This window comes from Lepidochelys kempii, chromosome 3 (genome assembly GCF_965140265.1).
Source record: "Lepidochelys kempii isolate rLepKem1 chromosome 3, rLepKem1.hap2, whole genome shotgun sequence".
In the NCBI taxonomy this organism is placed as follows: domain Eukaryota; kingdom Metazoa; phylum Chordata; order Testudines; family Cheloniidae; genus Lepidochelys; species Lepidochelys kempii.
The window spans coordinates 132,852,668-132,865,389 of NC_133258.1; the positions used below are offsets into that span (position 1 = coordinate 132,852,668).

General features: G+C 40.4%; 1 protein-coding gene across 1 annotated transcript in view; it reads right to left on the reverse strand.

Moving 5' to 3' along the window:
• Positions 1–12,722, reverse strand: part of PCNX2 (pecanex 2) — a 224,877-nt gene that overhangs the window by 192,638 nt on the left and 19,517 nt on the right. Inside the window, exons 6-8 of the mRNA XM_073338102.1 lie at positions 6,333–6,480; positions 6,015–6,160; positions 4,618–4,711 (exon numbers count right to left, since the gene is read on the reverse strand). Coding sequence (XP_073194203.1) covers positions 4,618–4,711; positions 6,015–6,160; positions 6,333–6,480 — 388 coding nt within the window. The remainder of the gene's footprint in view (positions 1–4,617; positions 4,712–6,014; positions 6,161–6,332; positions 6,481–12,722) is intronic.

A 12,722-nucleotide genomic window follows, 5' to 3' on the forward strand; every position in this document is an offset into this window, starting at 1 on the left:
AGCTATGAGTATAAAACATGTATCTAAGTGGGGAATTAATCAGTTATCTGGCAATATTTAAGCAACTCCTTTTCAAACTCAGGAAAACAGGAAGAACCAGTCCAAGGGTTGTTAAGCTGGAAAGACAATACATTATTTAAGTTTATAGATTCTATTTATGAATCTTTTAAATTTAAAAACACTATTTTAAAACAACCGCTAGATTTTGATATAGAAAATAGGAGTGTTTGCACCAAACTTTAAACAGAATTTTGACTCCTATTAAACCCTGATGGAACTAACGGGATATCTCAAAACAAACTGAACAACAGAAAGAATTAAAACTCTAGTTTTAAAAATGTTCGGCAAATTTCCTGCCCCAGAGACAAAAGCAATATAACCATAAAATTGAAGAATGACAACCCTGTGGCATACGCATTAGCAGATTGCATATTCATGAGCTGAAGATTCTACTAGACCATATCATGAAAGTGTTGAGCCAATGCAGGGTGACAGCGGCTGATATTTGAATCCAGCCAAGCCCCTGAAAGTGTGTTTTCCACCTTCAGAGAGTATGGACAGAAAAGAGTACAAATTCTTTCAGACTGAGACATGCTCTCACATACTCTTTACACATTATTAATGCACTTTTCTGCTCTCAGCTCAGCCTGCTCATCTCATCTCTACAAGCAAGAAAGCAGCAAAGGCAAGATAGATATGAACAACAACAAAAAAGAACACAGCATCAAGAAGCAGCAACCTTCCAGTCCAGCACTGCTTCTGTGACACGATGACCTCATCAAGATTTCAGCATCATTGATGCTACCCTGGGACAACAGGGTACTTCTGTGGAGAAAGAGGTTGTTAGGGACTATTTAGAAAAGCTGGACGTGCACAAGTCCATGGGGCCGGACGAGTTGCATCCAAGAGTGCTGAAGGAATTGGCGGCTGTGATTGCAGAGCCATTGGCCATTATCTTTGAAAACTCGTGGCAAACCGGGGAAGTCCCGGATGACTGGAAAAAGGCTAATGTAGTGCCAATCTTTAAAAAAGGGAAGAAGGAGGATCCTGGGAACTACAGGCCAGTCAGCCTCACCTCAGTCCCTGGAAAAATCATGGAGCAGGTCCTCAAAGAATCAATCCTGAAGCACTTGCATGAGAGGAAAGTGATCAGGAACAGCCAGCATGGATTCACCAAGGGAAGGTCATGCCTGACTAATCTAATCGCCTTTTATGATGAGATTACTGGTTCTGTGGATGAAGGGAAAGCAGTGGATGTATTGTTTCTAGACTTTAGCAAAGCTTTTGACACGGTCTCCCACAGTATTCTTGTCAGCAAGTTAAGGAAGTATGGGCTGGATGAATGCACTATAAGGTGGGTAGAAAGCTGGCTAGATTGTCGGGCTCAACGGGTAGTGATCAATGGCTCCATGTCTAGTTGGCAGCCGGTATCAAGTGGAGTGCCCCACGGGTCGGTCCTGGGGCCGGTTTTGTTCAATATCTTCATAAATGATCTGGAGGATGGTGTGGATTGCACTCTCAGCAAATTTGCGGATGATACTAAACTGGGAGGAGTAGTAGATACGCTGGAGGGGAGGGATAGGATACAGAAGGACCTAGACAAATTGGAGGATTGGGCCAAAAGAAATCTGATGAGGTTCAATAAGGATAAGTGCAGGGTCCTGCACTTAGGACGGAAGAACCCAATGCACAGCTACAGACTAGGGACCGAATGGCTAGGCAGCAGTTCTGCGGAAAAGGACCTAGGGGTGACAGTGGACGAGAAGCTGGATATGAGTCAGCAGTGTGCCCTTGTTGCCAAGAAGGCCAATGGCATTTTGGGATGTATAAGTAGGGGCATAGCGAGCAGATCGAGGGACGTGATCATTCCCCTCTATTCGACATTGGTGAGGCCTCATCTGGAGTACTGTGTCCAGTTTTGGGCCCCACACTTCAAGAAGGATGTGGATAAATTGGAGAGAGTCCAGCGAAGGGCAACAAAAATGATTAGGGGACTGGAACACATGAGTTATGAGGAGAGGCTGAGGGAGCTGGGATTGTTTAGCCTGCAGAAGAGAAGAATGAGGGGGGATTTGATAGCTGCTTTCAACTACCTGAAAGGGGGTTCCAAAGAGGATGGCTCTAGACTGTTCTCAATGGTAGCAGATGACAGAACGAGGAGTAATGGTCTCAAGTTGCAGTGGGGGAGGTTTAGATTAGATATTAGGAAAAACTTTTTCACTAAGAGGGTGGTGAAACACTGGAATGCGTTACCTAGGGAGGTGGTAGAATCTCCTTCCTTAGAGGTTTTTAAGGTCAGGCTTGACAAAGCCCTGGCTGGGATGATTTAACTGGGAATTGGTCCTGCTTCGAGCAGGGGGTTGGACTAGATGACCTTCTGGGGTCCCTTCCAACCCTGATATTCTATGATTCTATGATTCTAACAGTAACAGACTTTAAGAATGTAATTATAAAATGACACTGATCATAATCACAGAAAATTCCCAGACCACGCACTGTAAATTATGAAATAGAACTGAAAACTCTTCTCATATGTGACACTCTTCTTTTGCATGCTTTATAAATCTGTTTTTGAAAGGACCACACAAAGGAACAAATCTGGCACTGCTTATAACCAACCAGCAGGTACAGAACACCCTAAAGTCTTTATCTAGAATCCAATTTGTGGTAGTGGTGTAACCTGAGTTAACCAGCATGATTGTAAAATGAGCCCTATAGTAAAAAAGTGTCTTGGAATAAATGGTTGTGGAGTGTCTAGATTAGCATTCACAATTGTGGTAATTAACCAATCAAGGTAACAAGTTATCACAGGACCACAAAGCCATAAGTAACAGAACTGTTGCAGTGATTCTGGAGGAAGTGGAAGGAAACATAGTTTATGGGGGGAGTCCACATCTCTTGTGCATGCCAGAATAGGTCTCTGCTGGGATTCCTCTACCCCAGCACCTGAAGGTCTCCTGGGACATAGGTAGGATCAGTGGATTCACAACTACACAGGCTCAACAGCCCAACCCCTCCCTTTTAATGCAGACTTCAATAGCCACAGACTACGAAAGCTCAGAAGTTGCAGTAGCAGCCCCAGAATGGCTACACTGCTATACTGCAGACTGGGGATAAGGAAGAGTTAAAAGTCTCTTGACTACAGAAGTCATAGCGTATAGTATGTTCTCAACTCAAGCTCCAGCTATTTGGCCTCAGGTTCTCCCTCTTTATTTTCAGTGTGCTTTTCATCAGTCCACAGAAAGTAACTTTGGAACAGTGGAAAGTAAAAGGGCATTTGCAGGGCCAGTGGGCTCCCTCACCTTCCCATGAAAAACAATGCCATGCCCATGGAACTTTCAGGTCCTTCCCTCTGGGCAGAGTTTATTAACTCAAATACAAAAATCTTAAGCAAAACATCAAAACAAAGCATGGGCTACAGTTTCCAGAGGGTTTCTCCCTCTGTCAGTGCTGAAAAGAGGACACGCCTTCCCTTCAATCCCCCTTGCTTCAGGGCCTACTGCAGGCACCCATGTCCCTCCTGCAGCTCTCTCAGCCCTTTATAGGAAACACCTGACACCCTCCCAGCAGAGTCTGAAACGGGCTGCTGGTATCAGGACCTTAAAGGGACAGACCATCTTGTTACAGCATTCCACTAAGCCAGTGTTTCCCAAACTTGGGATGCTGCTTGTTCAGGGAAAGCCCCTGGCGGGCCGGGCCGGGCCAGTGGCAGCAGCGATCGGCAGAACCTGTGGACGCAGCAGGTAAACAAACCGGCCCGCCAGGGGCTTTCCCTGAACAAATGGTGTCCCAAGTTTGGGAAACACTGCACTAAACTAACACTGTTCCTAGCACGGCAACACAGGCATCTTTGCAAAATCTCCTCTGAATGCCCAACATCGCATTCATTTTCAAAACAAGTTTTAGAACAATAGTTATTCCTCATGACCCATGACCCTTCTCTCCCAGCCTGGTCCTGAAGTTCTCTGAATGCTGTACAACATGACATATGAAAACACTGAGTATCATAAAACCACCTTCGTGAATTTTTATACAAAAATCCAAAAAACATGGAGCATGAAAGATGAAAGGATGGGAGAACACTGGGAAGTGGGAGTAATCAGCACGAGTCACTCTAAAACCAATTTGAGAAAAAAATCATTGTTTAGGTGCTGTTCCGAAGTGGCACGATGGCCACTATGTATTTCAGGCAGCGAGGAGGGTTCATATCCTAGAGCCTAGAAAAACATGCTCACTTGCTGACATAATACATGCGGTCGAGATCCATAAAAGGCCGATAGGCAAGCCAGACAACCAATAGGACAAAGCTGAAAGTTCAGACCTACCCCAATATGTTTTAATTACAGCCCCAAAGACAGCTCTAAATATAAAGTAGCTATTACTGGCTGATGAGAAAAACACACAATAGCGGGTATTTTCCTTTTCCTTGTAGATATCCTTACAACATGGCCCCCTCCCCCCTTTTACATAAAATAAAAAAAAATCTGCATGCTTTGACATTTCTAAAACAGATTAGCACATTTCTAACTCATCACATGTCTCTTTCACAGCTAGAATCAGCTTTGTAGCCTCCAGTACTGAAAAGTCTAACAATTCTAAAAATAAGAATTTACTTACTGAGCATTAGAAATACAATCATAATTTGATGTCTGATATCGAGTATTTCCTTCCTTCTGACTGCCAGCCTTTAAATAGCAGGATCTAATTTCCCCTTTAAAAACATAAAAGTATCAGTTAAGTGATGTAAATTATTTGTTTACACCTACAATTTAGTAGCAATCTGGTTTTCTAGGTCAAAAAAAGTATCTATAAACCAAATGTTCAAACTGCTTCTTTATATTTGTGATTGGCAGTGTGGACTTGTTTTAAAACATCATAGAACAAATACGTTAAAATAAACACTGGAAAGCCTGAGATAAAGCCACAAAAATACAGATATTAAGGTCAAAATTCTGTTCCCTGTTGTAAGAGCAGATGAAGAAATGGACTCCTGCCCCAATCTAAACATAAGGGGACCTGATCTGCCAATACCTTTAATACTGTGTAGCCATTCATAGGTGTACAAGATAACTGTAAAACATTACCAGAAGTATAAGGGAGTGGAGCATTCTGATTTGTTCATGTTTGCAGAAGTGTAGATGACAGGTACAAGGCAGTGGAGAATCAGGCCAAAGGTGGGTAACCACAGTCTACTGCTTGTCCCATCCCCACTTCATACCTAACATACACACAGGGCAGTGGTCCTCCAGTGAACAAGCACAGTTCACTGACCTACAGGCCATACTACTCCCCTGGCCTGTCCACAGCTGCCCTCCCATGCACCTGCAAAGGGCTGCAGTGATGCTACACAGGACTGGGAGGGGAGAAAGGACAGGATCCCAGGAGCCATGAAACCCAGTTACATGGGAGCTTCTTTTGTGCTTCCTGGAAAGGAGATTTGATGTGAGCCTAAATAACTTGTGGATCTGCTACTATAGAAATGCACTTGCCAGTACCCCACAAGGCAGATGTCACTGGAACACAACAGCCACTCAAACTATTTCAGCCCAAAGCCTAGAGTAGCAGCTGTGGAGTGGCCCTGCTGCTTGGTGTGGCCTGTTGTCCCCATGGAGTTCTCTGCACCAAAGTCAGGTACTGATGGGGAAAGGAGTCCATTCATTCAATATCCTGGAGAGGGTAGCAGACCACCATTCTGAATGAAGGCAGCCCCAATATGATGGGAGATGGCTGCCATCTAAACCATCACCTGTTCACACTCAGCTTAAAGATCTGACAGCAAGGGATGGGAACCTTTTGGCCATGCACATTGGCGCAATTCCGTACTCAGACAAGAAGTTCTATGGGATCTTCAGCATCCACAAAAAACACACTAGACCTGTCTTTTAAGGTATCATCAGAAAAATACACTCAACTCCACAGTATTCTGAATGTCAAATACAGGTCTGAGATAACTATTAGACCATGAGGAGAGATAGCTAAAGAAAACTCAGAAGTTAACAGCTACATAAACTTACCATGCTCATCTATGAACACATGCATCGCGTCCACAGATATTTCATCTTGCATTGAAGCCTCAGGTCCACTTATAACTTGCAAGACAGAACTATCTTGCTGGGAAGTTACCCGGTAGATTATCTGCCTTTGCCTGTTGCCCTGGTAACTTGACACAAAAATGTTTCATAACTAATATGAGGAACTTTTTTCTTGTTCTCAATAAAACAGAGAGAGAGAGAGGTTAATTAAAAGTTTACATCAATTCTACTCCATGTAACAGAACAGCTAGCATCATCATGCTTTTGAAGTACAAAAAAATATAAAGTAACTGCCCTTACTGTGCTGTAAATTGGGCAGGCTCTGGTAGCACTGGACTAGCACTAGGCCAATCTTGACTTTGTACATCTGATTTTTCCTGTTTAGAAACATGCTTGTAGTGCTTTTCTGTTTCCAGCATTTCTTCTTTTCTCTCTGTTGTATGGCTATCTGAAAGATATGTGAACAAAGAAGGGAGACTTTCTGAACAGATCACTGTAAAGAGTTCTGTTCATTTACTTCAGAACAAGAGCATTTTTAAGGGGAAGTTGTCCAAAGATGCAGTGCTCCATTGGTCTCCATTGGTGAAAAACAAATTAGTTAGGGTGAATAAGGTAAACTGTTTAGAGGAGGATTATTGGGTTGGTTTTTGGCACAAGTTACCCTGTGTTGTGCTTCTATGTAGGCTGAACCTCCCTGAACTGGAAATCTCTTAATTTCCAGACCATTTTGGGTAGGAAAATTTTTTCAAGGGCCCATTTTTTGAAAATATGGGAGAAGTGTCAAAGTTTTTACTCCTTATTCAAACAGTCCCATTTGAAAATAAATCTGTGCATTTCCTGTTTAACTAGTGATTTAAATTCCACTTTAAACATGAAATCTCACCCTAGTTTAACTATGCAGCTGATACAGTGTTCCATAATCTCATAACTATACTCCAAAAGGGGACAAGAGGCTGCAGAAGCCTGATTAAATCCATTTTCCCTAGGGAGTTATGGTTGTTCAAGGATTAAGAATAACTGATAGCCAACAAAAAGGTTATATTAATCTAATTGGTCCCACTCTGCCTAATGCTGGCTCTAGGGCTGAAACAATTAACAAGATTTTTTGTTTGATGATTTAATGGCTTGAAGGGAAAAAAAAAGTCTCACTCTTTTCCATTCCAGGCCCCAAGTCTTTCAATTTTCTTTTCCCTGAACTGGTGAAGATTAATAATAAACAAAAATGAATGGCAATTCTTAGTGCTCTTAGCACTAGAAAGATATGCCAGGAGGGTCTGCAATGGGATTGTAGTACAATGATTCCTGCTGATTTCTCTCCACAGAAGTTACTTGTACTTTCAACTTTTGAATGGAGGTAACATATGGGAGGGAAATGGTTCTTCAGTCTCTGCCAATGAACAAACATTAATCTGATGACTCAAATGTCAGATCAATTCATCTTCTAAATTTTGGTAGTATAGTTAAAATTAAAATCTTCATCTTTTTTCCTTCCCACACCTCTTCTGTGTGTTAAGAATCCCCCTTTGTCAATGATGTAATTTACAAATGCAGAAAGTACTCCCAATTTTTTCAAAAACTAACAAATACATTTATAGTCTGGATTGAAAATCATTATGGTTTACAAACTGACTAGTAGCAAAAATTTCTCATGATCTGTTTTTACACATTGCACCCTGGAGCTAGTTCAGTCAATAATGCAATTTGTCAACTAACCTACATTTTGGTTTTCACAGTTTTCATTGAGCAAACTGCTAAACACAGATTTTAAACAAATATCATCTGTCACATGAGAAACAAGAGGATGCCAAAATTCAAAAATAAAAATGACTGGTAAAAAAAAAACATAAAAAGGCAACAGACAATCTAGTAGAGTTTACATTTCAGTAAGTACTTGTCTACCTGGAAATGTACTCCCTCTGGATTTTCCTCTGACTCAAATCCACTAGGATGGAGCTGCTGAGACTTACTGATAAGTCAAGCTCAGGAAAAAAATTCTCATCATTTGTGCACAGATAACTAAGGCCTGGTCTGCCCAGTTTTTGTGCCCATATAACTATTTCAGTTAAGGGTGTGATATTTTACCTGTATACTTACAGTGGTTTAACCCTCTAGTGTAGATGCAGATATACAGGTTCCTTACACTGGTATAGCTTATTCCCCTTCCCTTTGGGAATAACCTATACCTCTATAAGCGCTATTATACGAGTCTAACTGCATCCACACCAGAGGGTTTGTACTGCTTTAACTACACCAGTATAGTTAAACTGGTACAATTTTTGCATATAGACAATTCAGCTGTCTGACATAATGTGGTTGTCTCAATTTTTTGGCTGTTGTCTTATTGTCTTGGCTAATTTTAAATGAAATCTATTGCTGCTGTGATCAGCCAAAATATTTCTCTGAATTCTGCTTCTTCCATTTTAGATTATTGTGCCAGGGTTTCTTAGGTTTATGCTCCTGATTTTAGTGTGTCTGCATCTAGCCCAGCCTTACAGGTTTTGTCCTCAATTTAATACAAAATGAAATGCCACTGCTTCTATACATTTTCATTTTGTTTTGTTTCATTGACGTTTTTTAAAATAAAATGGAAGTAAAATTCAAATAAAAAAATCATTTCAAATAAAAAAAATAAAATCATTTAGATTTTTTCAGATTTTTTTCAGATTTGTAGTGTGCTTTACTGAATATATGTGTATGCAGGGGCTGTGGAGCCCCGGCATTTAAGTTGCAGGGCATAGTCTGTGGGAAGCAGTGCGGGCCAAGGGCCGTGCTGGCCGCCCTTCCCACAGCCCCCATTGGACTGGAGTGGCGAACCGCGGCCAGTGGGAACCGTGATTGGCCGAACCTGCGGACGCGGCAGGTAAACAAACCGGTCCGGCCCATCAGGGGCTTTCCCCGAACAAGCAGTAGACCGGCTTTGAGAACTACTGGTCTACACTACCACTTAATTCAATCTAATTTATGCCGCTGGGGTGTGTGAAAAAAGACACCCCTATGAGTGACGCAAGTTACAGCAACCTAGGCACTGTCCACACTGGCGGTATGTCGGTGGGAGACGCTCTCCCGCCGACATAGCTTCTGCCTCTCGCAGCGAGGAGTAATTATGCTGATGGAAGAGCACTCTCTGGTTGGCATAGGGTGTCTGCACCAGGCGCACTACAATGACACAGCTGCATTAGTGCAGCTGTGCTGATGTAACACTTCTAGTGTAGACCTGCCCTCAGTCACTATGGTGAAAAAGTATGTAATAACACTTAGCTCATAAACAGCACTGCCAGTAAATCTCCAAGTGCTTTATAAAGGAAGTCAAAATCATTACCATATTTTACCAATGGGGAAACGGAGCACCCAGCAAACCAGTGGCAGAGCTAAGAATATAACTCAGGTTTCCAGAGTCCCAGTTGAGTGCTCTGTTCACTAGACTTGACTGGCAACCCAGAACACATGATGAATATCTCCAAGTTAGCTCCCAGTTTCCTCACAGGCATCAGCAAGAGTTGCCATCATATTTTTGGACTTAAATATTAAAATCTGAAAATGTCTTTAAAATAATTACATTTTTTTCTAACACGGTGATAATTTTTTGAGATCCAGAAGAGCAAAGTCAACATGGTGGTTTGTATACTGCACTACATGACAAGTTAAGTTAGTCAAACTTGGAATTTCCATTTTGTGATAAATGTTGCCTTTCAAAATTTGTTTGGAATGAAAGCAAATATTTTCAAAATTTCCAGTTTTGGAAAATTGTGTTTTGGAATTTCAAAATTTCATTCAAATTTTATTTTATGGGTCAGTTATATTATTTTTATTATTTTGTTGCATAGCTTAGTGACTACGTATCAAATTGTTTCACAATACCACAAACTGGAGACACTGATCTAGAAAATAACTGTCACAATCAGTGCTAAACAGCAGTCACTCTTAATGATGTTAAAAATAAAATAAAAATAATACAACATTGCAACTACAATTTTAAGTCATATTATGACACATCAGTAGCAGTGCATAACATTCACTGATGTGTCATGAAAAGAGATAAAATAATAATATAAAAATGCTAAAACATAATAAAATAGAATTCAATTTTTTTTCCAACACAACTACTTTCCTAAATGAAAATGTTTTCCATTTCCATTCCAAACTATTTTTCCCCCACAGGAATTTTATTCAAAAGCAATATAATTTTACAAAAAACTTAGTTTCACTGAAACAGCTTTTTCCAGTGAAAAACTTTTACATTTTCAGACCTGTTCTAACGATAAGAATGTTCTTTAAAATTTGCTTCTACACCATCTAAATTCAGGCAAAACAGTTCTATTTTGTGTTCTTCTGCCTTAGTTCCCACCATTCCTACAGCTGTTCTTGTTCTCTGTGAGATACCATCAACTGTGTTAGAAGACAGAATACAAAGGCTTCCATCCTGCAAAAATTTGACATACACCAAGTTCACCAACTCTTACTCAGCTACAGTCTTGTCAGAGGAGCCATCAGCAAGTACAGTAATAAACCTAATTTTCTATATGCATTTCTGAGATGCGTTCCTAGGACCCTTTGCAGTTGCCTCTATAAAGCCTTTCCCTGTAGAGGTATCAAGAGTTTGATCCAAGATTAATGCCACTATTGGCCTGCAACGTAGAGCATTTCAAGATCTCTAAAAAGCAAAATCATGTTTAGCAATGGTGTAAGAGGCGTTAAACAAAGTTTGTAGCTCCTCATGTTGCATTTTACTAAGCAGTTTAGTGCTAAGAGCTTCTTGTGGACAATCTGATACATTTTCTGCTCCTATGCATTTAACATGAGCAGAAGTGTGGGCATGCACATATAAGGAATCAGTTCTAAAGCTCTTACACCCACTTACAAGAGGACTTTCCCAACAAGAAAACTTCTCATGCTTTCTGCAAATTACACAAAACACATAATCTTTCCTTCAAGAAAATCCTGAATATTTAGCTTTCTAGGATTTCTGGAAACCGCATATACATTCATATATGTCCAAGTTTCTCACATTCCTCAACATATTCCTCTGTGCCATGTTCTTCATGTTCACTGAGCCAGGGGCTTCAGTATTATTCTTTGCCAATTAGGGTGAATTTTGTTGTTGTTTTTTGTTTAAACTTAAAAAAAAAAAAACAATCAAGTGGTTTGACTTGTTCCAGACATTTTTCTCATATACAAAAAAATCAACCACTTCTCTGTGTGTATAGTTTTTATTCAAATATGTTTTCAAATGTATTATATAAATTGCAAATTAGCTCTTCCTGCTTGGCCCAGGAAGTATAACTAGTAATTGCAAGGCTAACAAATTAGGAAGAGGCCATCTCATTCCTAAAATCAAATTGTGTTTTGCAGAAGAAGCAAATAATCACATTGTAATGTATAGTTTATTTTATTTTAGTACATAGCACACTTTTGCTTGGCTGGAAAATTAAATTTGCTTTGAACTACCTTCCTTTGAACTATCTGACTATAATTGAAAAGCTCAGACTCATTCTCTACCTTCTCCAAGAACCCCATAAATCTGATCAGAGCACTAACAGACACCAGACTCTATCTGAGGCTTATATCAGGTATGCTCAATAATGTATTTCTCCCTGGTCCCACTCCTTCTTCTTCCAAGGCATTACTTGTGTGGATGACATCAATTAGGCCCGTCCACCTCCTCTTTGACTATCAGTTTAGCCTCTCTTCCCCGTTCGGTCTCCTCCCCTCTGACTTACCTAAGTTCTATTGCTCTGCTTAGCCATTAGCCAACTTTTGAGGCAGCTGAGGTCTTTTTACTCCATTTCCACTCACCCCCTCTGGCCACACTCTCTTCTGTCAGACAACTTGATCCTGCTGTGTTGGAGATCACCAAACTCTCACGCTGCATCCCCTGTTGTCCTTGTTCAGCCAACATGAAACCTGAAACTAATTATTATCTGTTTTACCTAGGAGCCCTAGTCATGGACCAGGACCCCATTGTGGTAGACACTGCACATACACAGATTAAAAAAATGATCCTTGCTCCAGAAGGCTTGCCAGGAAAGCACTTCTATTTGTCCTGGACAAAAGAATTTTCCAAGCCTGAGCTATGTACCGTGCCCTGAGATTGGAAAATAGGTATGCTTTCACTTTCTAATCATATCTTTTATATAAATCACTACAACAGGGAACTTCCCTAGCTGTGGGAAAGAAAATAACAATCTGCTTAACTATTCAACGTACGAAAAATACTGCTGGATAATTTATTAGAATCAAAATCCAGTGATTTAGACTTATGAATTAGGTTTGTTACAAATGGACTAGCGAATGAATAATAAAAGCAGATCTGATTTGTTGATTTAAGGATATTTATTTTGTATGTTTTGACATGTGCTGTTGAAAATTTGTGTTAATGGCATACAAAGCTTTCATTTTTTGCATCTCTGTGCCTATTGCCATTAAATAATTGTCTCTCCACACACACACCCCAATTACCTGCAACTGTGAAAATTTAAATTGATAAAAAATTCTTCAAAATAAACATCCATAGTATCCATTAAAGCTATCAAAATAAAAACTGAATTCTGCCAAGCCTAAGAATACTCTATCCAAATGAACATTTAAGGCCTCCCCCCAATAATAAAGCCTACAAATAACTTGCAGGGAATCTAATTGGGGACAGGCTAGGGAAGGCAAAAGACCAGTTGTCTAAAGTTGTCTATAAAAACC